The sequence below is a fragment of the Anopheles funestus genome, chromosome 3RL (assembly GCF_943734845.2).
Source record: "Anopheles funestus chromosome 3RL, idAnoFuneDA-416_04, whole genome shotgun sequence".
Lineage (NCBI taxonomy): Eukaryota > Metazoa > Arthropoda > Insecta > Diptera > Culicidae > Anopheles > Anopheles funestus.
Genome location: NC_064599.1, coordinates 41,772,595 through 41,798,641, shown reverse-complemented (window position 1 = coordinate 41,798,641; position 26,047 = coordinate 41,772,595). Strand labels below are relative to the sequence as shown.

General features: G+C 40.6%; 1 protein-coding gene across 5 annotated transcripts in view; it reads left to right on the top strand.

The window, feature by feature from the left end:
* Positions 1–26,047, top strand: part of LOC125771864 (uncharacterized) — a 124,866-nt gene that overhangs the window by 81,609 nt on the left and 17,210 nt on the right. For all 5 annotated transcript variants that reach the window (XM_049442971.1, XM_049442972.1, XM_049442968.1 and 2 more), the window contains 8 exons: positions 522–640; positions 4,363–4,507; positions 14,023–14,212; positions 17,064–17,200; positions 18,567–18,644; positions 19,901–20,040; positions 24,759–24,834; positions 25,700–25,852. In XM_049442971.1, coding sequence (XP_049298928.1) covers positions 522–640; positions 4,363–4,507; positions 14,023–14,212; positions 17,064–17,200; positions 18,567–18,644; positions 19,901–20,040; positions 24,759–24,834; positions 25,700–25,852 — 1,038 coding nt within the window. The remainder of the gene's footprint in view (positions 1–521; positions 641–4,362; positions 4,508–14,022; positions 14,213–17,063; positions 17,201–18,566; positions 18,645–19,900; positions 20,041–24,758; positions 24,835–25,699; positions 25,853–26,047) is intronic.

The following is a 26,047-nucleotide window of genomic DNA, read 5'->3' as shown; positions in this document are numbered from 1 at the left end:
GAAACACAAAAAAATGCCTTCACCGTTAGCAAATAATTTTTACTGTTGCAGCACCCGCTTTCAGCCGGTGTATTCGAGTGAAATTAAATCGCTTGTACATGGAGAATGTATTCACTTAAACGTAAACACTGGAATTTTTATACATACATGCACAACGCGTTGAGCTTTCGTTGAGAACTCGTTAGAACATGCGTGATGGAGGCAAAATAAAAACCCGGGAAAAAAAAGAAAAATAAATTTGACAAAAATATAGCAGTTTGAGAGCTCCTGTTAGGAATGGTTTCGATTGAATTGCACATGCATGTACTGACGCGAAAATGAAACACGCCGGAAACAACAAGGCTCCGGAAGCGGTAACGCTAACGTTCTGTTTATGTATCTTTTCTAATCGGTTTAAATATTTCCTTTCGCAACAAAACTCAAAACAAGAGGCTTTAGTATTATCCCTCGATACCACATGACACTAATAAATACGTTCGTTTATGTTTCTTTTTTGTTCTTGTTCATCCCATCTCCCGTAGCTACACATCGAGTTCCGGCCGGAATCGTTTGATGGAATTTTACTGCTGACCGGCGAGCGAGATGATTTGACGGGCGACTTTATGGCACTGCTGCTTCATCAAGGGTTCGTCGAGTTCTGGTACGTATCAAAATGCTTCAAACACAACCGTTTTTGTGATGTGCATCGTTCTTGTGTTGCATTTAGAACTTTCATAAAAATATATGAAATTTATCTTCTAGCGTAACTGTGCTTAATGCGCGTTGCTTCCATCGTTTGTGCAAACTGTTGGTGAATAAATTTTCGCCTATAAAGTAAACCGTTCCGTACACAGTACAGCCTGAAAGTGAAACATTTGCACCATCTCGAAAGCAAAAATTGTTCCACAAATGAAGCACACTGAACCCACCGTTCACCGTTAGTGAGGGCCCATTTCGGCTAATGGCTGCAACCATTAGCTGTAACGCGTAAGGGAAGGGTTTTGTTGTTTGTGCAGAAGCAAACAATAAAAAATAAAATAAAATCTACATAGCCAAAGAATCAGCTTCCGGTACGCAGCGAACGCCCTCTGGTCCATTTCCCTTGATTTTAATGCATCCCAACCTCCTCGTACCGAGCAGCAGGAAAGCAGCCATTCCGGCGCCTCCCAGGGCCTAACAGCAAGTGCGCCCCATTCCAAGTGTTCAGCCAACTTTACACTTTTACACTTAAAAATAGATCCATTCCGACGGTCTGTTTGTTTTGGGTGCGCTTAATTTACAAATACACCACACAAAACTGTGCTCTGGTGCTTTAAAGTGAAGCGATCAGATGGAGGGAAGGTTTTGTACATTTTTGGGTGGCTTTTGCTCATGTTTTCTTGTTGTCTCTGTTTTTCATGTTTTCTTCTTCTTTTTTCATTCTTTCTCTCTTTCTCTCATCTATGTCGCAGTGTTTGAAAATGTTTGTCAACAACTTAATTGAGTTACAGCCGAGGGTTTTGCCTTTAAATGGTGTTGCTCCATTCGACCGGAATGGTAGAATAGAATAACGCAAGGAAGGATATTGACTTAGTTCATGTGAACGTGACAACGATAGGGGAAAAGCATGGCGACCAGTCGGTGGATGGTGGAGATTTTTTTTTTGTTAATAATGTTATTTCCAGCATCTCGAACCCTCCTTTTCCGTCTGTTTGCTTGTTTTGGCTGAAGTTTCGTGCCCAACCGTGTTTCGATATATATTTTGTTTTTGCTTTATGGTCACGTTGATTGGCGCGGTAGATTGGTACAGATCCTTTCATGGTAGAAAATTGTAGCCAGCGAAGCGAAATAAAATGTATTTTGATTGGAAACTGGACGCTACGTCAAAAGTAAACACGAGAACGTCGAAAGGTATTGGTATCCCGTTTTACTGGATTGATTAAATTGATTTCGTGATTGAGACCGTAGCTTGTGTGAGAAATTTTTCCACTGCTCTAAAGTAACCACTAACATTCAGTGAGGTACAGTATAACACAAGCTCTTGTACATTGAAAATGGTCAAAAAGTATACAGAATGTTTATTGTTGTAAATTATCAAGATAAAACTATTCTAACCAAAAACCCATTTTCTTGATAGTTTGAGGTGTATCAACTATCAGCTTTGACCTATGAGCACGATTTCTCCCTCACGAAGTACTAAACTACACAACATCTTCATTCCTCAACCATCTGAAACCAATTGCCGGAAACCGAGACCGGGAGACCACCATTTGTGTGCCACCAGTAGCAAGGATTACGCTCGAAATTTGTGTCGAGGCTTCGCCGGCGAGGAGACAAAAACTTGCGCCCATAAATCAGCTGGCAACTGATATTTATGTGTACATTAATTTCCTAGGAATGTTCAATTATGCAAGATAAATGTATGTGTTGAACCACTTCGACAGGCTGGGTAGTTCCGGGGCGAAAGCAAATGGCGCAACTGCTATCGAAACCAGCACTGGCGATGGTGAACACGCTTTTCCGCTTTGTTACTCGCTGGACGTAAACGTACGTGTGGGGTACAGGTCATGCATCGAGTTGGTGGGTCACCATTCCTGTCCCGGAGGACGACATGACTGGTGGGGAGGTAACGAAGGTTTTGGGTGGATGTGCCTAGCGTCTAGTCGAGGGGTTGCTGCAGACCACTGTGGTAAATGGAAAATATTTGCCAACCATTTTTCATGATTCGAGGATTGTGGTACTTCTGGAGTGTCTTGTTTAGCTACTAGAGTTACACACACACGCACTGTTCTTCTCAAATTTCGAATAGGTTCTCAATGAGAAAGCGGTAGTACTTGATGGTTAGAAGTAATTGGTTAGTAAAATAGAAAATACGCGAAAAGAAAAAAGTATAAAGCAGTACCTGTTGATGAATAAAAGTATGCAAAAGTTTTTTTATAAAAAATGTATCTAAATTATGTAAAAAACGTCTTGTGTAGAATCATAAGTAAAAGAAGTATATCTTATTTAGAAGTTTAAGTGAATGTTTATTTATTTTAATGAATTGAAAAAATTAACATTCAAAATTAGACTTTTAAACCGTAAACGTCAAGAAAACATATAAAATATAAAAAAATGAGTTTGAAGGATATGTTTATGAGACACAACTCAGGCAGTAAGTTTAATTAAGAAGCTTACCTTTTAATAAAATTTTATAAAGCCCGCTTAAAAAAAACACAATAAAATATAATATTGTTCTTTACTCGCCTGAAATGAACATTCGTTCTTATTTAATATAGGAGCTACTTTCATTGAAGCTCTTTTCCACTGGAAGCACTAATAAAGTAATTTATTTCTAGGCGAAAGCTTCGCACAAGATGAATGTATCCTACTCACGTGCCATGGTACATGTTGCATCTAGCACTATGACTTCCCTCTTTTATGTTCTCATAGAGCATTGTCCCGCTTTCCTCCTAACCCAACAAGGAACAGGAATGGAAAATTACCACTGACCCACATCATCACCAACCGTTCAATGGGAACTTCTATTGATGTTAATTTTTCCTTTCCGATAGTCTGTTCCGTTACGAAGTCACCATGGCGAGCAAAATAGATCGATGGCCATTACTCGAGCGCGAAAGTGGAACGAATTAGTTTTAATTGATGATAGATGAAGATGGCGGAGAAATATTATCGGCACGTTTTATTTATTTCCTGCTGATCGCGAACGTTGACGCACGGTATTCCTGCAGGGCTTATTGAGAACTTTGATTGAGACTTTGATGGGACTATGGTCTTTTCGCTGATGATGGCAATCCCATTCAAGTGGTACCGATTCAATGGAGGACAATATTTTGAGTCGCCCCATTGTTCCAAACTCCTGTCATTGGAAAGGATAATTTTCGCATCGTTAAACTGAAGCTGAATGGTGCGAGCCAGCTCGTGCAGCTTCCCTCGACAGTCGCTTTTAGCGTCCACGAGTCCAGCAGATAATGGTTGCCGGCAATTCGTTCAAGAGCGGGAATGGGATGCAGACAGTGAAAAGTTTTCCATCGCTCCTAAGCGACAAGATGGTGAAACTTTCCCATTTTAATCCGTTCACCGGTAAGCCGATTGTGTTGGACTTTACTTTGGCGAATGCTTCTAACATTTAAAATGAAGAATTTATCTTCTAACGAACTACCGAGCAAATTGGGTTTACCGTCGAAGATAAATTACTTGGCCGGAAGATATATATTATGCTCGAGGCGGTATGACGGTTCTTTTTTTTTTTTGAATGATTTCGTTTTCAATTAAAATGTGGTTGGGATGTCTAATTTGTTACCTTTTGGAGTGCAATTGCGTCACGCTTATTGGTCCCGTATCACAATCTATTTTGTTCAACGTTTCACAAATTTTGTCCTTTTTTTTCTTTTTCTTTTGCAGGTTCGATTGCGGCTCCGGCATGGGTCGCGTCAAGTCAGAGGAAACAATCGTATTGAACCAATGGAACACGATCACCATCTACCGGCATCGTTGGGACGCGTGGCTCGTCCTGAATCAGGGTAATCGAGTGCAGGGTCGTTCGAAGGTAAGAACCAGTTCTTTACGCATTTAAAGTTGACCGAAATTCACTTTTCCGACCTCTTGGAGAAACAGCTTCGCATAGTAGGTACCTCTTTTCCTGCCGAAACTTCACCGACGAGCTTCGTACCGTTTCGGCACGATTGTGGTATTTGGCGTAGAAGCATTGCACAGCAGTATATCGTTGGTCGGGCGTATTGCATCACAAAGACCACAAATTTCATCAGGATTGTTTGTATATTCCACAACAAAAGAATGCTGTGTATTGCATCGCAATGCAATGCCAAGCTGGAAACGGAGAACGGTCGGTAAATTCCGGAAAGCCCGGAACCGCAAGACGCCAAGACGCAGGCGAACTTTCTTCCCGATCGGAACTTCTTCCGGTTTTGGCAACCGGGTGCAGCAGAGTTTCGTTCCGGTAAAGGAAATTGCAGTATTGTGCTGTGAACGGAAGAATACAAATTGATTATTTTTGCAACTTTGCTGCGAGTCGGAAACTTGCCAGTGGGCGGACGGATGCTGTCCGGTTGTTTCGACCCAGTCTGCCTTACTTGTGGTTGATTCGTATGACGTCTGCTTGAGCTGTATGGATCGTTACTGCATTCATATACAAATAAATCGCCTTTTTTGCTGGCATTGTGGAAGGTAGCAAGACGGATACGGATCTATTTTGTGTGAAATTGTAATACTTTTCTGTTTATACCAAACAATTCATTTCGGTTTATGGTTGTCGGTTGCAATAAGCTTTGGAAATATCGCTTAAAACTTACATTATTTAGATTTTCACTGTTTGAGTATATCAATTTATTTTATTTGTATATTAAGCTGATGCTAAGCTAAGCTTAATCAAAATTAAATTTAAACTTTAACTTAAATTTTTTTAATAATGGTTACTAATTCACCCATCTGCTAATTATCATAAATCGAGTTCTTTTCTTGGGCAAGTTGCATCATTCAGTCCTGAATTTCTGAGCGCCATGGCGTTCGAAAATGTTACCGTGAATACATGTATTATTTGATTTTAATGGCTGTAATCTGATGTTTATGTAATTTTTATTCATATCGTGGTTTATCCTCAGTGAAAAAGTTTCCCTTAATTTTCCGTCTAATTTATGAATTAATTTCCTAAACGGTAGGATAAAGGAAAATAAGCATACAAAAATCACCCATGGCAATACGTCAAATTCGTCGAATGTGTGAATTCTCTCTCTCTTTCTCTCTCTCTCTCTCTCTCTCTCACACACACTCACTTTCTCTCTCTTCTTGGCATAATGATCTTTAAGATTGTTCCGACCAATTCTGACTTTTTAACACGTAGCTAGATAGTGAGTACTTGCCGAAGCCGAACCGGCGTCGTTTGTCACATAAACCACCGAGCCGGACCGGCAAATTACCCTAAGAATACACTTAATTTACCCACTTAATAAATTGTGAGTTATAGGTCATTTAACCAAAACTGTACTTTGAGCTGGAGCTCTATCGGACTGCTTAGAACGCACCGGACAAACAAGCCATCAAACAAGACACTTTGATTCTGTTTGGTATGTCTGTGTTCCACTTTGAAACTCTATATACGTTGACAATCTGCATTAAACGAGCAAACTTGTTTTTATTTATTTTGAACGAACAGTTCTACACAACTACCGAGCTTTGATAGAGCATGTCTTAAATAGTGTTTTGTTTACTAATACTCATTAAGTTAGAGTATTTGTGAGGTATCTAAAGAGATAATTATTTTTCTTTGTATTATCGTGAAACCCTTTCTGACCTTCTGTAGTCATGTATTCCTACTTGTATTTAAACGATTTGAGCCTTTTAAAATGTATTTATCAAATGCTCTAATATCTATTATCCACATCGCACCATGTTACAAAACACGAAATGATAAATTAATTAAAAATGCCAATCAATTTATTAGCTACAGGTATTTTAAAAAAACGAGCATTGTGTTCATGACTAATTGTTCACCGTTTGGATTGAATAATATTATTTTCCCAGCAATAATCTAACCGTGCACAATCGTGTAAAATAATATTTACGTTACCATCAATTGCATGTAAATCAATTTTGCTGCATCCTCCATTTACGACGCGTTTCCGCTACAGGCATTCCGATTTTTGACTCCAGTAGATTCTGCAAACCGGACTTTCGTTGTACTACACACAGCACAAGCTCACCGCCAGAATGTTGTCGGAATTAACGATTTTACAACGACATGCTGGACCCCTCCTTCCTCATTTCACTCCCAACTCCCCGACGTTCAGTCTGTCTGCCTTTCCGGTACGTTTCCGGAAGCAGCGCAGATAGGTTTCCGGGGCAAAACCAGTTGCATAATCCCTGCCCGCCAGCCCTATCAACGCACCGGTCCGGAGAGCTTAATACCGTCAGTGCGGTATACAGGCCGGAAACAATGGGATTTTAATTATGTTTACTCTCTAGATTACAGCTGGGCGCTTCGGAAGACAGGAACAATTCTCCATTGCAAAACACCTCCCGGATGGAGACTGTGGTTGTAAGCATGAACAACGATGGGGCCTCTCGTCGATATGCTACAGCTTTGTTGCGGTGGCCGAAGGTTCGGTGCCCAATGGTGGGCGCTTTTGTTGTAGCGATAGCTGCACAATGCCGGTCGCCGTATACGCCTCAATAAATTAGGATGGGGTTAAGTAATTTTCAAGATTGGACCATTTGTCATCGATTGAGTGTCGGAAGCCGTTTGTGGAAGGTCGATCTAAGGGTGGTCAAGGTGGCGCACTAGATCTTACTTGTTTTCATTAGATCCAAACGCACACGTGGGAGCTTTCCGGCTTTCCGTTGACAATATCAAGCATCCTTTAGCTTCAAGTTCGGAAAGCCTTGGGATTCTGGAAGATATGGCATCAATTCATATCGGACATTTCCTCTCATCGGCCTATCGGAAAACGAGTTCAAGAATCGACGAACAAACAAACTGTTTACCGGCAGTTCGCTCCGTTTGGGATATATGTGTAGGAAAGCAAATAACCGTTGTTTCCTTTTTGAAGTCCAGGCAGCAACTGTTTTGCTATTTTATTTTCAACAACTTATATACAGAATTATTGGTCACCGAGTGACACTCACACTCCTCTAATCATCATCATAAACATTCTAATCATCATAATTGTTCCACGGTTTCACGCAATCCGTGGCTGTTGTCGTTACTTGTGGACCTTCTAATTCCTGGTCTAATTTCTTTACTTCTATTCGATCATTTTGAAGTACCTTTGAAATTCTATAAGGTCCATAAAATTTAGCCTTCACTTTACGTCCTACCCCAAATTGGGTCACTGGTACACCCACCAAATCTCCTATTTGATATTTACGTACCGGTTTACGACGCAAATTGTAAGATCGAATATTTTCTTGCTGAATCCTTTCGATTCCTTGGCCAGCTAACTTTCTTAACTCAGCCCGATCATTTACAAATCCATTTTGTAATTCCTCTTCCAAAATGTTGAGTATAACAATATCTGCTTTCGTTTTCATTTTTACTCCTGTTAAAAGTTCAAACGGTGTCATTCGTATGGCACGCTGCCAACTATTATTAATCGCAATCTGAACGTAACTGACATGCTTAAACCATTCTTCTGGGTTCTGAACCGATAACTTTGTCAAAGCAGGTATAATAATCCTGTGGATTCTCTCCACTTGTCCATTTCCTCGGGGGACACCCGTTACAATTGTATGTAATTCAATTTCGCGTTCCGCACAATAGTTTATAAATAATCCGGACGTAAATGCCGCTCCACGATCACAAACTATGCGTCTCGGATCTCCGAATATTTCTGAAACTATCTTCAACTTTTTAACCACTTCTTCCGCATTTGTGGTTTTCGTTGGGAATAACCATACGTACTTTGTAAATGCGTCCACGATAGTAAAAAGGTAATTGTATGATTTACGTGTCGAAGGCATCGGACCCAAATGATCCACATGGAAAGTATCGAGGGGCAACTCCCCCTTTGGGATAGGTTTAAGCTTACCTTCAGCCTTACCACGTTTCCTCTCACTCACAATACACCTTACGCAATTATCAACGCATTTCCTTATTTTGGACTCTATATCAGCAATGTAGTAATCATCCGATAAACGTTCTTTTGTCTTTTTAACACTAAAATGACCTTGCTCATGAGCTTCCCTAATGATGCTCGACTCAATTTGTGTTGGTATGACAACTTTTTCTTTACCATGTTCTGTCTTGTATAACACGCCGTTAACAATATGAAAGTCTTCGCAACATTCACCAGAACTTATCGCATTTCTAATTGCTGCTATTTTCGCATCTTCCTGTTGAGCCTGAATAATTCTTTTGCTCACCGTGAGAGATATTCGCATTATAGTCGCCCTAGATAACGCATCTACATGTTTCATCTTTTCAGCCGATCGATGTTGAATCTGATAATCGAACTCTGACAACACAACGAACCATCTAGCGACTCTTGCATTTGGATTTACTTTCGACATCGATTGCTTGAATGCAATACAATCTGTTATGACCGTAACCTTTTGTCCTAAAAGGTAATACCTGAATTTTTTCAACGATTCCACGACCGCTAATGCTTCCAAATCATACGAATGATAATTCCGCTCCGCACTGTTCGTTACGCGACTGTAAAAATAACAGGGGTGGAATAATCCATCTTCTACCGACCGCTGCATCAAGATTCCCGCTAACCCTTCCTTGCTAGCGTCTGTGTGAACTTCAGTTTCCACACCGGGCTTGAAAATCATCAGCACTGGATACTGCGACAACGCGGCTTTGAGGTCCTCAAATGCACAATCAGCATCAGCATTAAAGACGAACTCAGCATCCTTCTTCAGCAGCATGGTCAACGAACGCGATCGTTTGGCAAAATCCGGCACAAACTTCCGAAAATAGCTTGCCAGTCCAAGAAATCGTTGCAATGCCTTAACCGTTCTTGGCTTCGGAAAATGTCGCACCTTCTCAATCTTTTCTTGCGATGGCTCGATTTTCCCTTCATACACAGAATAACCGAGGTATTCAACGCGCCTTTTCAAGAAAGCACATTTTCTCCAATTAAACTGCAGATTAGCCTTTGCAGCTAGCTCCATAACACGTCGTAGCTTGACGAGCCCTTCGTCCTCGCTCCTGGACGGAATAATAATGTCATCGATGTACGACAGAATTTCACCCGCGTCGATCAATTCCTTGAACACTGAATTGATAAATCTGCAAAACGAACTGCCGCTTGTACACAACCCGAATGGTGCTCTCAGGAATTCATATTGTCCTTCTGTTGTAATAAACGACGTATATTTACAACTTTCCGCACTAAGCTTCACGTGAAAATATGAATTTTTTAAATCAAGCGTTGTATACACACGCGCCTCAGCCAATGCATCAATTTGATCTTCAATGTTCGGTGTCGGGTATTTGTCGCGCTCTATCTTTTTGTTCAACTCGCGATAATCGATGCACACGCGATGTTTTCCTCCTTTTTTTGGCACAACAACAACCGCACTGGAGTACGGACTAAACGATGGTCGAACAATTCCATCTTTAATCCACTCACGCACTTGCTCCTTCACGATTTGCTTTTCCAACGGAGCTAAACGACGAGGTCGCGCACACACAATTTCATCGTCGTGTAATTTGATCCTCATTTCACTTACGGTTTTGTCGTTTTCAAAGGAATCATCACACAACTTCCCACTCTCATAGTCCGATACTATGGTCAGCACCTCTTTCTCGTACTTACTGGGAACGTCCAACGATTCTTGCACACCACAATCCAAGTGATGTATCCATTGTTCGTCGTCTTGATCACAATGATCATTTTTCTCACGTATCTCTACCACACTATTAGAGATAACATACTCCACTGTGTTGAGGAAATCCATACCGATCAGTACCTGTGTGTCGATTGCCTTACACAGAACCACAAGAAAGTTAATTTTTCTTTTTACGATACCAACTTCGGCTTCTACGAATAGCTCTCCTCTAACACACTGACGCTCTCCGCCATACCCGCGAACAATTCGATTACTGTTCTTATACTTTCGCCGAATTGTTTGCACCACGTCTTCGCGTAACAATGTCACATCGCTGCCCGTGTCGATCATTCCATCGAAGGAGTGTCCGTCAATTTTCACAGAAATTGTCGGGTATCGACTAGTTATATTGTTCACTGCTGGTTTCAACTTTTTCGGGCAAGCTGTCGAAATGTGCCCACTGTCACCGCACGAATAGCACTTCGTTTTTTTCTCTTTTCTATTTTCTTTTTTCGGAACACTTTCAACCTTCTTACAGTCTTTACGAAAATGATCCATTTCACCACAATTATAACACGCTTTTTGTGGTATAGCTTCCGTTGCCGATCGTGGATTTCTAAGAAATGGTTTTTCGGTTTTTCTCTCGGCTCGCTCCAGCAACACGAGCTCTTCTTTCAAACCCGCAATTGTTTTAGCTCGATACAGCAACGCTCGAGTTTTGACCTCCGTGGTCACACCGTCAACTATGTACTCGATCAAACTATCCTGGTCGAGTTCGATACTCGCCGCAATCCTTTGCATCTCGTATATGTAATCCAACATATTTTCATTTTTTCTTTTCGCACGCGATGCAAGTTTCCGGTGAACATCCTTTCCCCTGACGATGGTTCCGAATTCTTTAATTAGCGCGTCACGTAGCTGATCATAATGTTTAATATCACGCAAAGTAGTCGCGAACTTTCTAGCCGTTTTCACGAGCTTCTTTCGGCACATGATAAACATTTGACTCTTTGACCACCCGGCAATGTTAGCCACGCTCTCAAAATCGGCGATCCACTCGTTTACGTCTCGACTGATGTCCTCGCCAAACGTCTCTATGCCATCTTCTACGTCGCGAAAGGAGTATGGATGGACATGATCCGTTTTTTGCACCAATGCTGTGCTAACGGCTGGCATCGTTTCAGCATCGAGATAACCGGTGGAACTCATGGGATCCTTCTCGGGATCACCTTCCATGTTTTCTAGGCCAGCGTCGACCAACCGCTTTGCCAGATCTTCCTTGTTACCGGCTGTTGGCAATCCGGCCGTTTCACACTTGCGCACTAGTCCCGTTCGCGTAAACTCTTCGATCAACTTTTCCATTTTTGGCTAATGGACACGTGTTATCGAACTTTCTACCGACACGCGCAGCACGCACTACACGCAACGGACACAGCAAAACCGGCGTGCACACAGCACACTAACCCGACGCACACAGCGTAACCAGCGTACACACAGTACACAACGCACACAGCGTAACCAGCGTACACACAGTACACAACGCACACAGCGTAAACAGCGTACACACAGTACACAACGCACACAGCGTAACCAGCGTACACACAGTACACAACGCACACAGCGTAAACAGCGTACACACAGTACACTCTCAACACGCGAAGTGTTTACCACAGCGCACAAAGCACAATACACTTATTCGCGGAATTCTGATCCCGGACGAGCCCCCATGTAGGAAAGCAAATAACCGTTGTTTCCTTTTTGAAGTCCAGGCAGCAACTGTTTTGCTATTTTATTTTCAACAACTTATATACAGAATTATTGGTCACCGAGTGACACTCACACTCCTACATATGTGGTGATTTCAGTAATCGTTTTAAACTTTATCTAAACACATTCCCAAACGTTAAGTAACTCAAACCAAGCTTCGGGAAAATGGATTTGCATTGCACATGGCGAGATTTAATGGTGCTAATTATAAACAGTGTTCGATCTCAGTTTTTACTGATGCCGAAATTGATTGTGTCCCACTGTAAACGCATGAAAATCTGGTGTCAAATGAACATCCAACGCCTGATGTGCCGGCAATGGATTAACGATTTTAATGCACAATAAAATTACTGACCTAAATGTGCACTCAATTATAAGCGGCGAGCGGTTCGGAGGACTTGTACACAGTACATCAATTATGCATCGAGCCAAATTGTTGATCCGTGTAAATGCTACGCAGACTTACGATTTGTGCCAGTACACTGTTAAAGTTCAAACGGTTTCGATGGCAAATGTTCTGCCATGGTTCAGCACACGAGTTGATGTTGAGCTTTTATTTGCTACCATAAATTGTTCACATTGGTGCGATGGCGATAATTTTGACCCTGACGACATACAGGGACCCTCGACACTGTGCCGGGCAAGATATTATCGAAGCATGTCAGAGCAGGCACCGGCCAAGAAGCTTCCGGTATGCGTGGAAAGCTGGCGAGAAAATTGATGTTAAATGAAGTGAAAATTTTCAACAGAGTTACGGTGTGATTATGTGGGTTGAAATCGAGATGTGTCCTTGCACCCACGACCGACGTCCTCCTTCAGTGCTGAGTGCTTTGATTTCGGGTCAACCGGGTGGACGAGTTTCGGTGGACGGAAAGCTCGAGTGCCGGTAGCAATATGGCAGGGATTCAATTTGCTGCTAATGACTTAATATATCAGCCCGACGGGCAATAGGACCAGTGGCAGTGGATGGTTAACGATGTGCCTATAAGTACTGCTGCACTTTCGAGTAGTGAAATCCTTCTGATTAACGACGTGCTTAAGCCAGTGGTCTTGGAACATATTAGCTCGGAGGGTCGAACGCGACCTAAACTCGAACAATGTACCCGTGCATACGGTTGGTCCTATTGAAAGCGATTGTAGGGATTACGATAAGACGTTTGGTCGGCAATGTGCTCAATAATAGATGATTGACTACACAGGTCATTCGATATGTATAAAGGATTAGCTCCATTATATTGTGAATTCAATTGACTAGCTTGATTTGATGAAATTTAAATGAATTGTATTAGAAGAATAAAACTATATTACATTATTCTTTTCTGTTCCTTGTTTTTGCATCATTTTGGATAAAGCAATCATTATGCAAAACAAAATATTGTTGTTTCTATTTTTTGAGTGATTTTGTATTAAACCACATTTAATGTTTCATTGCATTGCCTTAGTGTCACGACGAAAGATAAAATGCATGTAACAAGATTATATGTTCTCAGGCTAACATTCATAGTATTAAGCAACTCATTTTAAACACGTCTACTCTTAAAACAGTGTAACAAACTATGGTTTAAAAAGTTTTCTGTCAATAGTTTGATAAACTTTTATGCCATACTAATCATGAGCAATTGAACGTGGACTGTTGTTGAAACACAAATTTTATCTTTTACTCTGATACTTTCTCCGAAATTGAACTGCGTCATGGTCGCGTCCCACTTTATCTGCTTACTCTCATCAAAAGCACATCATATTTTCCTAGAAAGAAAAAAAAGTCTCATGCTCGATTACCGAAAATTTCCACCCACAACATCAGCATGATAAATAAAACAAAAAGTGTGCGATATACAACGACCTTCAAACTTCACGCCTTCGCTGGTTGCATCTCATTACAGACGCTCTGTTCCCGTATCAGTTCAATCAACTCACCTTTACGTCTTGATGCTGCTTTTAAAACATTATGTCTTATGCTGTGTGTGTTTTTTTGTCTGTCTTGTTTCTCAATTTTCCCCACAGGGTCTGTTTTCGCGCATTACCTTCCGTGAGCCGGTGTTCCTCGGTGGATACGGAAACATCACAGGCCTGGACCGGAAGCTTCCCGTCAGCACCGGTTTTACCGGATGTATACGAAAGTTTGTCGCTAATGATCACGATTACAACTTCCAGCAGGGTGCACTTGGCGACGTGTCTCATGGATTCGATATCCGTAAGTAAAAGTTTACCGACAAATAACAGTAATAGAAAAATAAACCAAAAACGAAAAAACACTCACCCACCGACCGATACACTGGGCGGTTGCGTTAGAATGTGTTTCGTTAGGCGTGAAAAACAAACCACCAACAAATGCGTGTCTTGTGGATTTGAAAGCTTTTCTTACTTATGCATGGTATGGTATTTTTTCTTCCTTCACACTTTCCCATCCTTTTTTTCGTTTGGTCGTACCATGCCCATGGCATAAATCGACATCGTGTCTTTACTTTCTTGTTTATTCGTACGGGTAAACTTTGCTCGTGGTGGGTAAATGTGTCTAAATGGAGATACAAAATCACGCAAAGAACAATGCACAAATAATCCAGTTCAACAAACAAGTCGCCAAACGCACGAAGATAAGCGACGGAATGTGAAATTTGGAGACCCAAAAAACTCCTCAAAGAAAATGGAAAACAAACTAGAAGTTGTCATCTATACCCAAGTGGAAACTTTGTATTGTAATTTTTTTCCTCCTAATGCCAGCAAGAATTTTTTCATCCGACCTCATCGAACCCGACTATCTCAAAAGTAGCATTGGTTTTGACTGCTTGGACAGAATTAGTTCACGCGTCGTGACAAAAACGAAAACGGACTAGAAATGTAGCGGCAAAAAAAAATCATAAGCTTTCTCACAGTGAAGAAGAAGGATGGAAACTTTCCCTAAATTAGTTTCACAACTTTTGTCGAGCTGCTAAAGTCGAAAGCAAGTCTGGTATCATCGATCGCGTTAAGAGGGAGAATCTTTGGTTCGAGCGGTTAAAAATAAAAGACCCTGGCTCTGTTCTATCTTCTTGGAAGCACGTTCCGAATACCTTGGGGCACGAGTTTTCGACAGCACGATCGTTTACCAACAGGGTAAAGCTTTGTGTTTTTTTAAACATGTTTTTCTGCCGAATTTTGCGTACCATTAACGAATACATATCAACTAAACAGAAAGATAGAAAACTATTTTCTTCAGTGGTATTTTTTTCCATTGAGTTAATTGAAAAATTAAGAAAATAATTTGTATCATTTATAGTTTTATGTAAACAATTCCGATTTAACTTCTAATAAGGATCGACTTGTTTGTTTGTTTTTTTCACAAAAACAATTTTTTCCTTATAAAACTAACTTTACTGTTTACAATATATGATACCTTGATGTTAAACAAAATACTAAATTTTCTTGAAATATAAAGACAGCAAACACTTGATTAATAAATTGCTTAAATATTATTATCTAAATTACTAATAATAAACACAATTTTATTGTAACAAAACTTTTTAATTTCCAATCATTAAAAAATTATTTAATTAATATCCACCGTAAACAATCGATTATTAAACTCCCTTTTCAATTTAATGAATATTTTTCAATCATCATTGCCTTAAAATATTAAACCATTTTCTCAGTATCAGACTCCTGAGCAAAATACGGCAACTGTAACATGTACTCTAAAAACGAAAATTTCGTTTATACACTTGAATTGTGAAAAACAGACCTGCGCTTATATAAACTCCCTGTCAAATAAGTTTAGTTCCTTTATTTCGAAACACTGACCAAGAGAGACGTTTGCACCTCCCCTTAGGATGTTGATTTCTTATGGCTTCTTTATCTCTCTCTCTCTCTCTCTCTCTCTCGCTCTCTCTTCCTTCCTAGCCTCCGCGTAACTTTTTTGGTTTGTAACACTCTTTCCGCACCGTTTCGCCCGATGTTTGTCTCGCGAGATGCACCGAAGTTCTTTTGCATTTTGTAGTGAAACCCCGGGTTTGAAAAACTTAGGCACAGCACCATTTTCCACCGCAACGGAATCGCACGATATCGTGTTGCAAAGTTTACTGCAGTTTTTTGTTCATCTTAGTTTTAAACTTCATTCCATTAGCACACAACACCGCCGAATGGAACGGATCGGTGCGTCGGAGGAATGGTAATGTTGTGTGGGTGACCGAGGGCACCGGAGATAACTGAATTAAGCGGAAGCGCCATTCTCCCAGAAGGGCTTTTTACGACTGCAGGCATGTTTCCACTGCGTGTGCCTTCTTTCTTTTGCCGCTGGGCGCCAGTTCTCCACCGATGATCGTACTGCGTTACAATTTAATTAAATGATAATTAATTTTTCTACCAAAGAAATTCCTTTGCCTCCAGCAGCTTTGAGCTGACGCTATGCTTACACACTTGGGCCAAAAAAGTGCCGTTTTTTGTAGATATTCTCCTTTTTATACACAGCCATAATCATTTATATTTATCCCTCGCTATAGTACAAACGGCTCTTCCCGTGTGCTTTGTATGGTAACAGTATCGTACAAAAGCGCGAAGGATGGGTTAATTGTATGTCAAAAAATAATGCTTGCCTGCATGTTTCACAACTCTGTTGCAGAATGGTTCACATTCGATATTTCATTTTCACTCTCTCGTTCTTTCTCTCATTTCCATATCAATTTATCTACAATCCATCCCTTGGTGCCGTGCACGATTGTATGCTGCTATGACGACGACGGTGATGATGGTGAATGTTGCGGGATCAAATAATAAATAATGGAAAAAATGAAACACAAATCGTGGAACAAACCAAACAACAACAACAACGACAACATCATACAACACAACATAAACATTGTTCGCGCGACTCAAACCCACCGTACACGTGTATTGCTCAAACGAACGGAAAACTGAATAATGGGAAATGAAAAATATGGAAACATCATGATGATAATGCTGCTGTTGCTACTACCGTACGCCGGCAACGAACCAACGAACTGCCGTGGGATGGGGTTCCATTTTTCCAACGATCCCCCGACCCCGAACCGTTTGGATCACAAATCGTGCAGAGGAATGCATAACCGATCGGTGCAGTCGCTATCCATGCCAGCACGGTGGTAAATGTCTGCCGTCGGATGACGGTGCCATCTGTCTCTGTCCGCTGGGATTTGGCGGTGATTTATGCGAGATGCGACTGGATTTACAGGTACGTGATTAATAGAGAACTAGCGTGTAACGGGAGGAACATCTTAGGGAAACGGCACCCTCGCCAATAGGTAGTTAAGTGCCAGCAAATGGTTGTCGTGTTTTTATATTCGTTTCTGCCGCTGGCTTCAGTTTCGTCCGCTTTGCAAAAAAAACTATTTAAAAAAACCATGACGAATAGAAAATAATTGCATGTTTTTAGGAAGTTACCAAAGATGGTCAGTAAAAGGTGGATAAGATTGAAACCAACCGCATGAAATTGGATTTATCTTAAGAGTATATGAGCGTTTGAAATATTTAAGTTGTTCATACAGCACTAAACAGTTTGTATTCTGTGTATTTGAGTCGAATTAACCTACAATATCTAAATATTTACTCGAGGAAGAAAACATCGACGATGAGTTTCTATTTTTTCTTGGATCTAACGAATTTATTCAATTTGTTAAACATGAGAAATTTATTAGGGATCTGGTACTAATTCCCATTTTTCCGTATTTTTGTACAATATAATTTAAATTGATATATTAATTAACTAAATTTCATATTTCAAATGAAGAAAAACATTTTTCTTTGAATGTTAAATGGAAAGGTTCCCCATGGGGAGCATTATAGCAAGTGCAATTCAACCTACGCGAACATGCAGTGAGACATGCAGTGCTCTGGACAGCCTCGAACACAAATTCGCTAATGTGTCGAAGAATAAACGGAGCCTGGACAAGAATCCTCCAAAAAATAAATCGTCATGTTCCTGAACTCGTCGTCCCGTCCTTTAATGTGCTGCGCTTTCCTGCTCTGGGAAATATAAGAGCCAGTAAACACGTGGCTGTGTGCAAATTATTTGCAAATTATATCATCCACATGATTCACAATATTGATTATGAGATTGATATATGCGTCCTTGATGTAGTTTTGTCCATCCCGTAAATGTATGTTTGTGTATGTATGTGTACACATTATTTGTTCAGCAAATTTTTACAGCAAAGCAAATACTAAATAAAAGTTTTTTAAAAGGAAAAATGTTGCCTCTTAGTTTTAGGATGTTAATTTCTATTATAATGATATATTTAAATTATTTATTGCTATGTGCTAATTATTAAATTATTTATAGTTATGTCATACTCCTATGTTCTATAGGATATAAGTAATTTTCAAACAAATACATATGAATCGAAATAAATTCAGAACCATTTATGATTATCATCTATTCCAATTGAGCGATAATCGTCAAATTAAAAGCGCCTTAAAGTACGTTCGGTAAATACACTAATACCGACTGTGACAATCGCTTCTTATGCTATGTGTTATGTACATATATCTACAAATTCATGTAATGTATTTTACTGTGTTTTACTCCTATTTTCTTGAAGGTGCCTTCATTCAACGGATCATCGTATCTGCGATATGCCCCTCTTGGTGATAGCTGTATCATATGGTTCGAGCTCAAGGTATGTTTTGTGATGAATAAATAATTGCTTTTAACGATTAAAAGAGTAATTAAACTATAGCAGCTGATCGCTTCATAAAGTACCCTACTTAAATTAATCAGCTAATGTCAGCAACTAAACACCTACTCAGAAAATAAATGAAAACAAACACATTTTTCGTAGGCTTGCTATTGCTGCGTAAACAATCTGCATCCTACAACTAAACATACACACGCACACTAATAAGCTCATTTGCATTCGTTAAATGAATAGCACTTCCTACCTTTTTTTTAGTGCTACCCTTCCAAAAGAGGTATTTAAACAATAATAAATCACAGGTGTTTACCCATTTGAGGTCTAATTAACCCATACACACACACACACACAGACAACAGAGAAACACCCACATACACACCAGAAAAGTTTGGAACACTAGCGAAGTATGTTTGGGTTGTGAAAATAATGTTCAATGCACTCGGGCATGTAAATTGACAAATTATTCACATTCACAAGCACCGGATTAGTGTGCAACTCTAATGACAAGTTATTCGCTTTAGGTAAACCAATCCGTTTGCTAAATGTTTGTGCCATTTTGTGCACCTGATTAACTATTCTAGCAAAACACGAACGAAGATAATGTTTCTGTGCTGTGCATTGTACTGCAAGTTCTTCTTGAGCTTTAATACATTTACGCGACACAAATCAACTGCTCTAATCCATCTCTTTTGTGCCTCTTCTTCCTCTATCTGCCTCTAATTGCATCACCCTTCGAATGGCGCGACACGCGGCGAATAAACACTGGACACAAACTAACTACCAACGCTGTGCTTCTGTTGCTGATTGTTTCGCTAATGAATCGCAACTGCAAATAAACATCGCGTCCCATTATTATCCCGGTACAACATTCGATTCAATCGCGTTCCCGCATCGACCCGGGGTGTTCATCGACGCTGCCACCACCGACATAATCATTCGACATCGGCATCATTATCGCCAACACGGCGGTTCACCGAATCGTTCTCTCTGCTGCAATGTATGTGGCGCTGGGGCGGCCCATCTACTTGCCATTTTGCCAAATTTCTAACGCGCCATAACCTGCCCAACCAACTAACCACGTGCACGTGCGGTACCTGGCGCCTCCATCATCGTATGCCCGGTTGAATGGCAATCAATTTTGCTGCCCGAACAAACCAACCGGAAAATGCATTTGAAATCGATCCCATATCCTGTCCGGCCGTACCGTGGCACGTAATGCACCACCAAAACCCCACCGGCAGATCATCATCAAGCCGCTGCTAGAGGACGGACTGCTGCTGTACAGTGGGCACCACGAGTATGGTGATTACATTTCGCTCTGCCTCAACATGGGCTACGTCGAGTTCACGTACGATCTGGGCAGCGGGCCAGCAACCGTCAGGTGAGTGTCAGACACCGATCTCTACCATTATCGCAAAACCGGGCAAACGAGGAATTCGGGAAGAAACGACTTTTAAATTGCAATCAAATCTCTTCGGCCCAACCGTTGAACGGTGGGCTGGTGAGGCTTTTTGGGCTAGTTTCCAGCTTAATTCAACATCTGAAATGACGCTGATGGTGATGGGCTACGAATGATGGATGGGTGAATCGATTCATACCGACATGATGAACTCGTTCGCTTCGTTTTACTGTGGGTTGCTAGCAATATGGGTAGTGGAGTTTCTATTCTTTTTTTCTTCCCTTCGCTGTGCCTTCTAATCAAATCATTTGATATGCATGAAAAAAGAATTGCTTTCAAAAATGGTTTGATGGTTCGAAGTCATATGTAGAGTCAATATCTCAACGCCTTTAAAACAGAATCGTTTTATATTTTGATTCTTTTTTTTTAGATTTTTTTTTCGATCAAATGCGCATTTAGTAGAAGCGTTTTCTGGGGTATTGAGAAAAAGGCCAATATTCGTTTTACATACTCCTATTTTTTCCCCCAAAATAGGTTTTTAGTAGAAGCGTTTTTGAGATTTTGAAAATAATGTCAATATTCATTTCTAATACCCCTGAACTAAACAAAGTTAATTATTGCTCTAGACTAAAGTATCTTATTTTTGATCAATTGAGGTTGTTATTGGGTGTATTCCCATTCTCTCTTTTGTTGCCTTTAACGACCTCTAAGGTCACACCGGCAATTTCTGACTTACTAGACTTATTTTTACCGCGTAGCCGGATGGTCAGTCCATGCTACGGGTGACGATCCGGATGGGATTTGATTCCCTGTCCTGCCGTGTGGACCGGCGCCGTTTATCACATGTACCACCGTATCCCATTAGTTGTTTAATTATAATGACTAACAATGGAGACTGAAAAAGTGTTACTTATTTATTATATGAACGCGCGCAACGAATACTTTCTTTACATAATAGAATGAAGCAAAAATCACCTCCACTATCTGCCATTCATGGAATACCATAACACAAAACGGTCGATACGATTGATGAAACGCTTCCATTCTATGGTCATTTTTCTTACTTCTTTACCAAAAAAAAATCGAACGAAAGGCAGGAAATAATTTGAAAACTTTACTAAATGAATGATAATATCGATGTTTATTTAAGTTTAATGAGTTCGCACCGCCACCCGCCGGACACTTTTCGTCGGGGCCTAGAGCAGGGAACGGTTATCAGCAGGGACGATGAAATGATGAACGAATGCCGTTTTGGGCAACCTTCTTCTTCCCACGCGCCACGAAAAAACGGTCGAGCGTCGTTAAAATGCGAAAAGCCATGCGGAACTGTGCAAATGAAGCGAGGGAGTTTTGCTATCCTTTGTAAAAGTAGCGGGTGGGGATGTTTCAGTTAACGAGGACACAGGACGGACCATCATTTTTCCCATCAAATGAGGTTTGGTTCCTTCTTAACCGGTTGACCAAAAAAAAGGGATGGTAAGATGGTGGAAAATTTATCTAATTTACGTGCTGCCATTTCCTTGGGGAGAAAGGGATGATGTCTAATGGGGAGTGAAGAGGCGGGAGCATGAGGGGGAGGTGTGAAAACTGTCACGAGTGTTCCGAGTAAACGAGTTTGATGTTTCGTACTTTTTCGTAACCGTTCACCGAGTGGGCTTCTGCGAACGTTGACCAAACTAATGGACGCCGGTGCTCAATGGTTTGCGATGATCATTGGTTAAAAAGATCCTTAACGGTTTGTAGGAAAGTGGAAAAAAATCCACTAAAATAGTGCAACATTGGACATTTTATGAAGTGGCACAGATGGAAGCTCAAAGTCCAGAAGTATTTAAATATGCAAATTGCATTCATTGTTGGTGCATGTTGCCGCGAGTTAAAATTGCTTCGTGTTTTATTTCGCATTTTTCTTGAGCTAGCTTTCATCAAATCGATTTTTTATAGTCTTTTCATTGAAAGAGATGGTCGATTTAACTTATTTAGAAAAAATAAATAATTTTCAGTAATTTCTTAACAAGATTGGTATTTGGATGTAGTATGTGGCTGATTTATGTATTTATTTATATTAAAATATTTGTTGCATCAACCAGACAAGTGGTGTTTGACTAGCCAAAATCAATTGTAATGCAAAATAAAACATAATCCTATCCATTTTTTTAATTGATAATTACTATATCGACTATGTATTTTGCAGAGCAAACTAGCATGCAACAAGGCATTCTCAGAAGTATCAACAAGAACAGGGTCACTCAGTACAGAAAAAACTTCTAGCAGTAAAGATGCAAATAAATAGAAAAAAAAACCTAACAAATTACACACCCTATCCGGAACGAAACAACCAGTCTGAGACGGTTCCCGTTTGCGGGATCAGTTTACTAAACCGCTTTCGCGCGGATTCACCACAACGGTCCGATAATCCTTCGCGACGCGTTGATTGATGTTAATGCGCGAATTTAATCTACTTTTCGCGAGCAGTCATTAGCAAGTGAGCGTCCGTCCGTCCGCGACGAGCAACAAACCGACCTGATCGGGTGGATGGATGGAATTTAATTAAAATTTCAATTCCGATTCACCAGCACCACAGCAAACGCAGGTCTTTTGGGCAAGCGTGTGCAAGAGACGCGGTACAGTTCGTACTTGATGGTAACGCTTAATCGTTCCGAATCTGACTGGAAAATGCTGCCGCGGTTTGGTGAGGTGAGCGAACAAACAGTCCATTTCCCGTGGGTCTCATGAACGCAGGACCATTGCCTGCTGGGGTACGGTACCGTGCGCAATGTGTTCATGTTGAAAGAGTTTTCCTCTTATTTCGCCACCGCAATCCTTTAATCACGATCTTGTGTGACAAATTAAGCAAGTGAAGAAGCGAAATTACCACGATTCATGATGCTCATTTTGCACTTGTTTGTTAATTCGAAAAATAAAGTTTTATATGTGTAGATATCAGTGTGTTGTGAAGGATGGTTCGCATATATTTTATGTTATGTATTTAACTTTAGCTGTTATTCCTATCTCAAAAACTCATCTGAAAGACATCTGATAAACAACTGGCTGTGAAGCATATCTCCAATTAGTTAAAAATTCATTTCTTCTCATCACCATTCGCAACTGCTTTGTTGTTTTTTTTCCAACACAAAGCAAAAACAATTCACTTTCACAAAGCGCGAAACAGAATAACTCACTAAACGGTGCTGCACTCGACAACTTTAATGGTTCATTCAGCTTCCGAGAAGCTATAACCCATACGCGCGTACACACAAGTGCAGACCAAAAAAGATTAAGAACAATCGTTGTACCAAGTGTGCTGATAAAACTTTGCTTATCTTCACCCTTTGCTGCTGCACGTAGACGAAGGTGCACGATGCTGCCCTCGAGCATGAACCGCCGGTACGTGTTTCGTGGAGTATAATTTATTCCTGTACTACCCGAGCGCAAAAGCCGTTTGTTCCGAAAAGCCATTAAACTATTATTTCCTCGAGTGTTTTCGACGGAAAGCCAACGGAAAGTTGCACACGCAGAAGGTTTTTCCCGCATATGGAGATGCGCTCGCCTGCGCTCCATGTCCTGTTGTTAGGAAGGTTGGTGCATCTTCAGCAGTTCAGCAAACCGTGTACAGTAACGCTGTGCTGTACATTCTAACCCACGGCAACTTCGTCGCTGCCGAAGCAACCGAAGGCACGATGTTGTTTCGCTAAGTAGAAAAACTCTAAACGGCTCTCTAAAAACTCTCTAATAACGGCAATGGTGCGGTTCTGCGGTCACTGATTCGTACGTAGGACATGGGGTTGCATCTAGCAGAAAAGGGAGATCCGCTCGAAATGGAACAGGAGACACATCATGCTTCGTATTTGCTCGAGTGGTGGATTTCTTGCCGTTTTGAAAAGAATGAACGCGTTGTTTTCGGGCTTAGTCTCATCTCGTTTAGCTTCGGCTTAGACCGGTTGTACCGGAGCCTGTGACCAACGTCACTTTATTTCGATGTAATACAAGGATAAAATTTAATTGTTTTGCACCACAAATGTTATGGTATAAAATGCGAGGACCGGCTCGTTTGTTTGAGGACCGTCGTTATGGCCCCGGGGCTATGCTGTCAGTCCGTAATAATATCCGGAATGATTCTGGTTTTGCTTGCGAGATCGTTGTTCTTGTGCGGACAGACCAATTTAACTGGACTTATTAGGAAAAAGGCCATTTATGTTTATCATGATTCATGTTAATAAGTCAAATATTTTGATGGCATTAATCCAAACCAAGTAAAACAATGTAGTTTAAGTTTTTTAAAAGTATTTTTATCATGATTCATGTTAATAAGTCAAATATGTTGATGACAATGATTTAAACAAAATAAACCTATGTAGTTTAAGTTGGTTTTTATTTTTTTGATTTAAATATTAGGGAATATTTGTTCGTTGTCTTTTTAAATTTGTTTTGAATTTTGAGAATTTGAAACTACTTTAGGATTTTGAATAATGTAGCAAAAATCTTTTATCTTTAAAACATTAAACAACATTCGTTAAGAAAATTTATTCGCATACGATGGTTTCGTTTACTTGGCGGCTTACATTGCAATAATGCGCCGTACCTAAATCACTCAATGGTTGGAATTTTAATAAACAGATTCATTTATAAAAAAGACACAAAACAACAAGCACTATTTAATATGAACATATTTCAACCTATGCACTATCTATCTTCCTTTACAGGAGTGAATTTCCACTCACCATGGGACAATGGCATACGATAAAAGTGTCTCGAACGTCACGGTTGGCAGTACTGAAGGTAAGTGCAGCAATCCACCCATTCTTCGCTGTGTAATTCCTGCTAGATATCAGCTAAAATCATAGCAAAGGGAAAGATTACTTAGCAGAAGTCATATACGTTTAGTGTATGCAAATGCTTCCGGACCCGTATGTCTCTGTAATGTCTCTGTTGCAGCTGCGAAGGATTCCATTCATTCGTTCCTTTTTTATGGGTGTGTATGTGTGTAAAAGGGCCTGTAGGTTATGAAGCCTGCATAGCAGCATATCTTTCGGGGTTTTTTTTCGGTGCAGAATCTGATGACTACCGGGTATCTGGACGGCTCATACCGCTGTCAGTTTCGTGAACTGGAGACCTGAACTGGACATAAACTGACGTGTTCTCCTTTGCCAGCCGACACTATGAGTGAAATGATTTAATTAAATTTTTATTTTGTAATTACCTCACCGTCACCACCATTCTTTCTCTATTCCCGCGGAAGTGTCCTTCGTTTTGTGAGGCTGTATGAAGCGTGTAGTAACCTTCCTTACTGTGGGTGACAATTTAAACTCTTCCCGAACATCCTTTTACTGCACCAAGGCTAACAGGGCACAGCATATTTTCATTCTTTATTTTTCCTATCGGTGCACTCTCTACACCGAGGCACTGTACATCGCCGGTAAAGATCGAAAGGAACCGGGAAAGGAAGAGGAAAAAAGTTTTATTAAATTACAGCCGCTTCGGCAGCCAACTAGCTTTAGGGTGACCATTTGCCGCACTTGTCCATCTAGGCGCAGCAGGATTCCAAACAGATCACTCTAATTAATCCGATTTAAAGCTAAGCTGAACCCGTCCACCGTCGTTAGATTAATTCTGTTTGCCATTTTCATTTATCAAATCCACACAGATTGATCAGCTGCCGGAAGTGATGACGGTGTCTCCGAACGGTTTCTGGCATCTTTCGCTACCGCACAGCCTTTACCTCGGTGGCATCCATAATGTGCACACGCTACCTACGAGTCTGCGGGATAAAGGATCGTTCGCCGGTTGCATTCAGAAGGTAACAAAGGAAAAATTGCGCTAAGAAGTATGATGGGATAAACGTATTATAATTCACTTCTGAATATTAATCTGATCATAGTTCTTGGAAGATAATCCACAAACAGACATGCAAACGTAGTTATTAGATGGAATGGGATATTATCTTCGTTTGTAGTTTCAATCAAAATAACAATCGAAAATCAAAGAACTGATC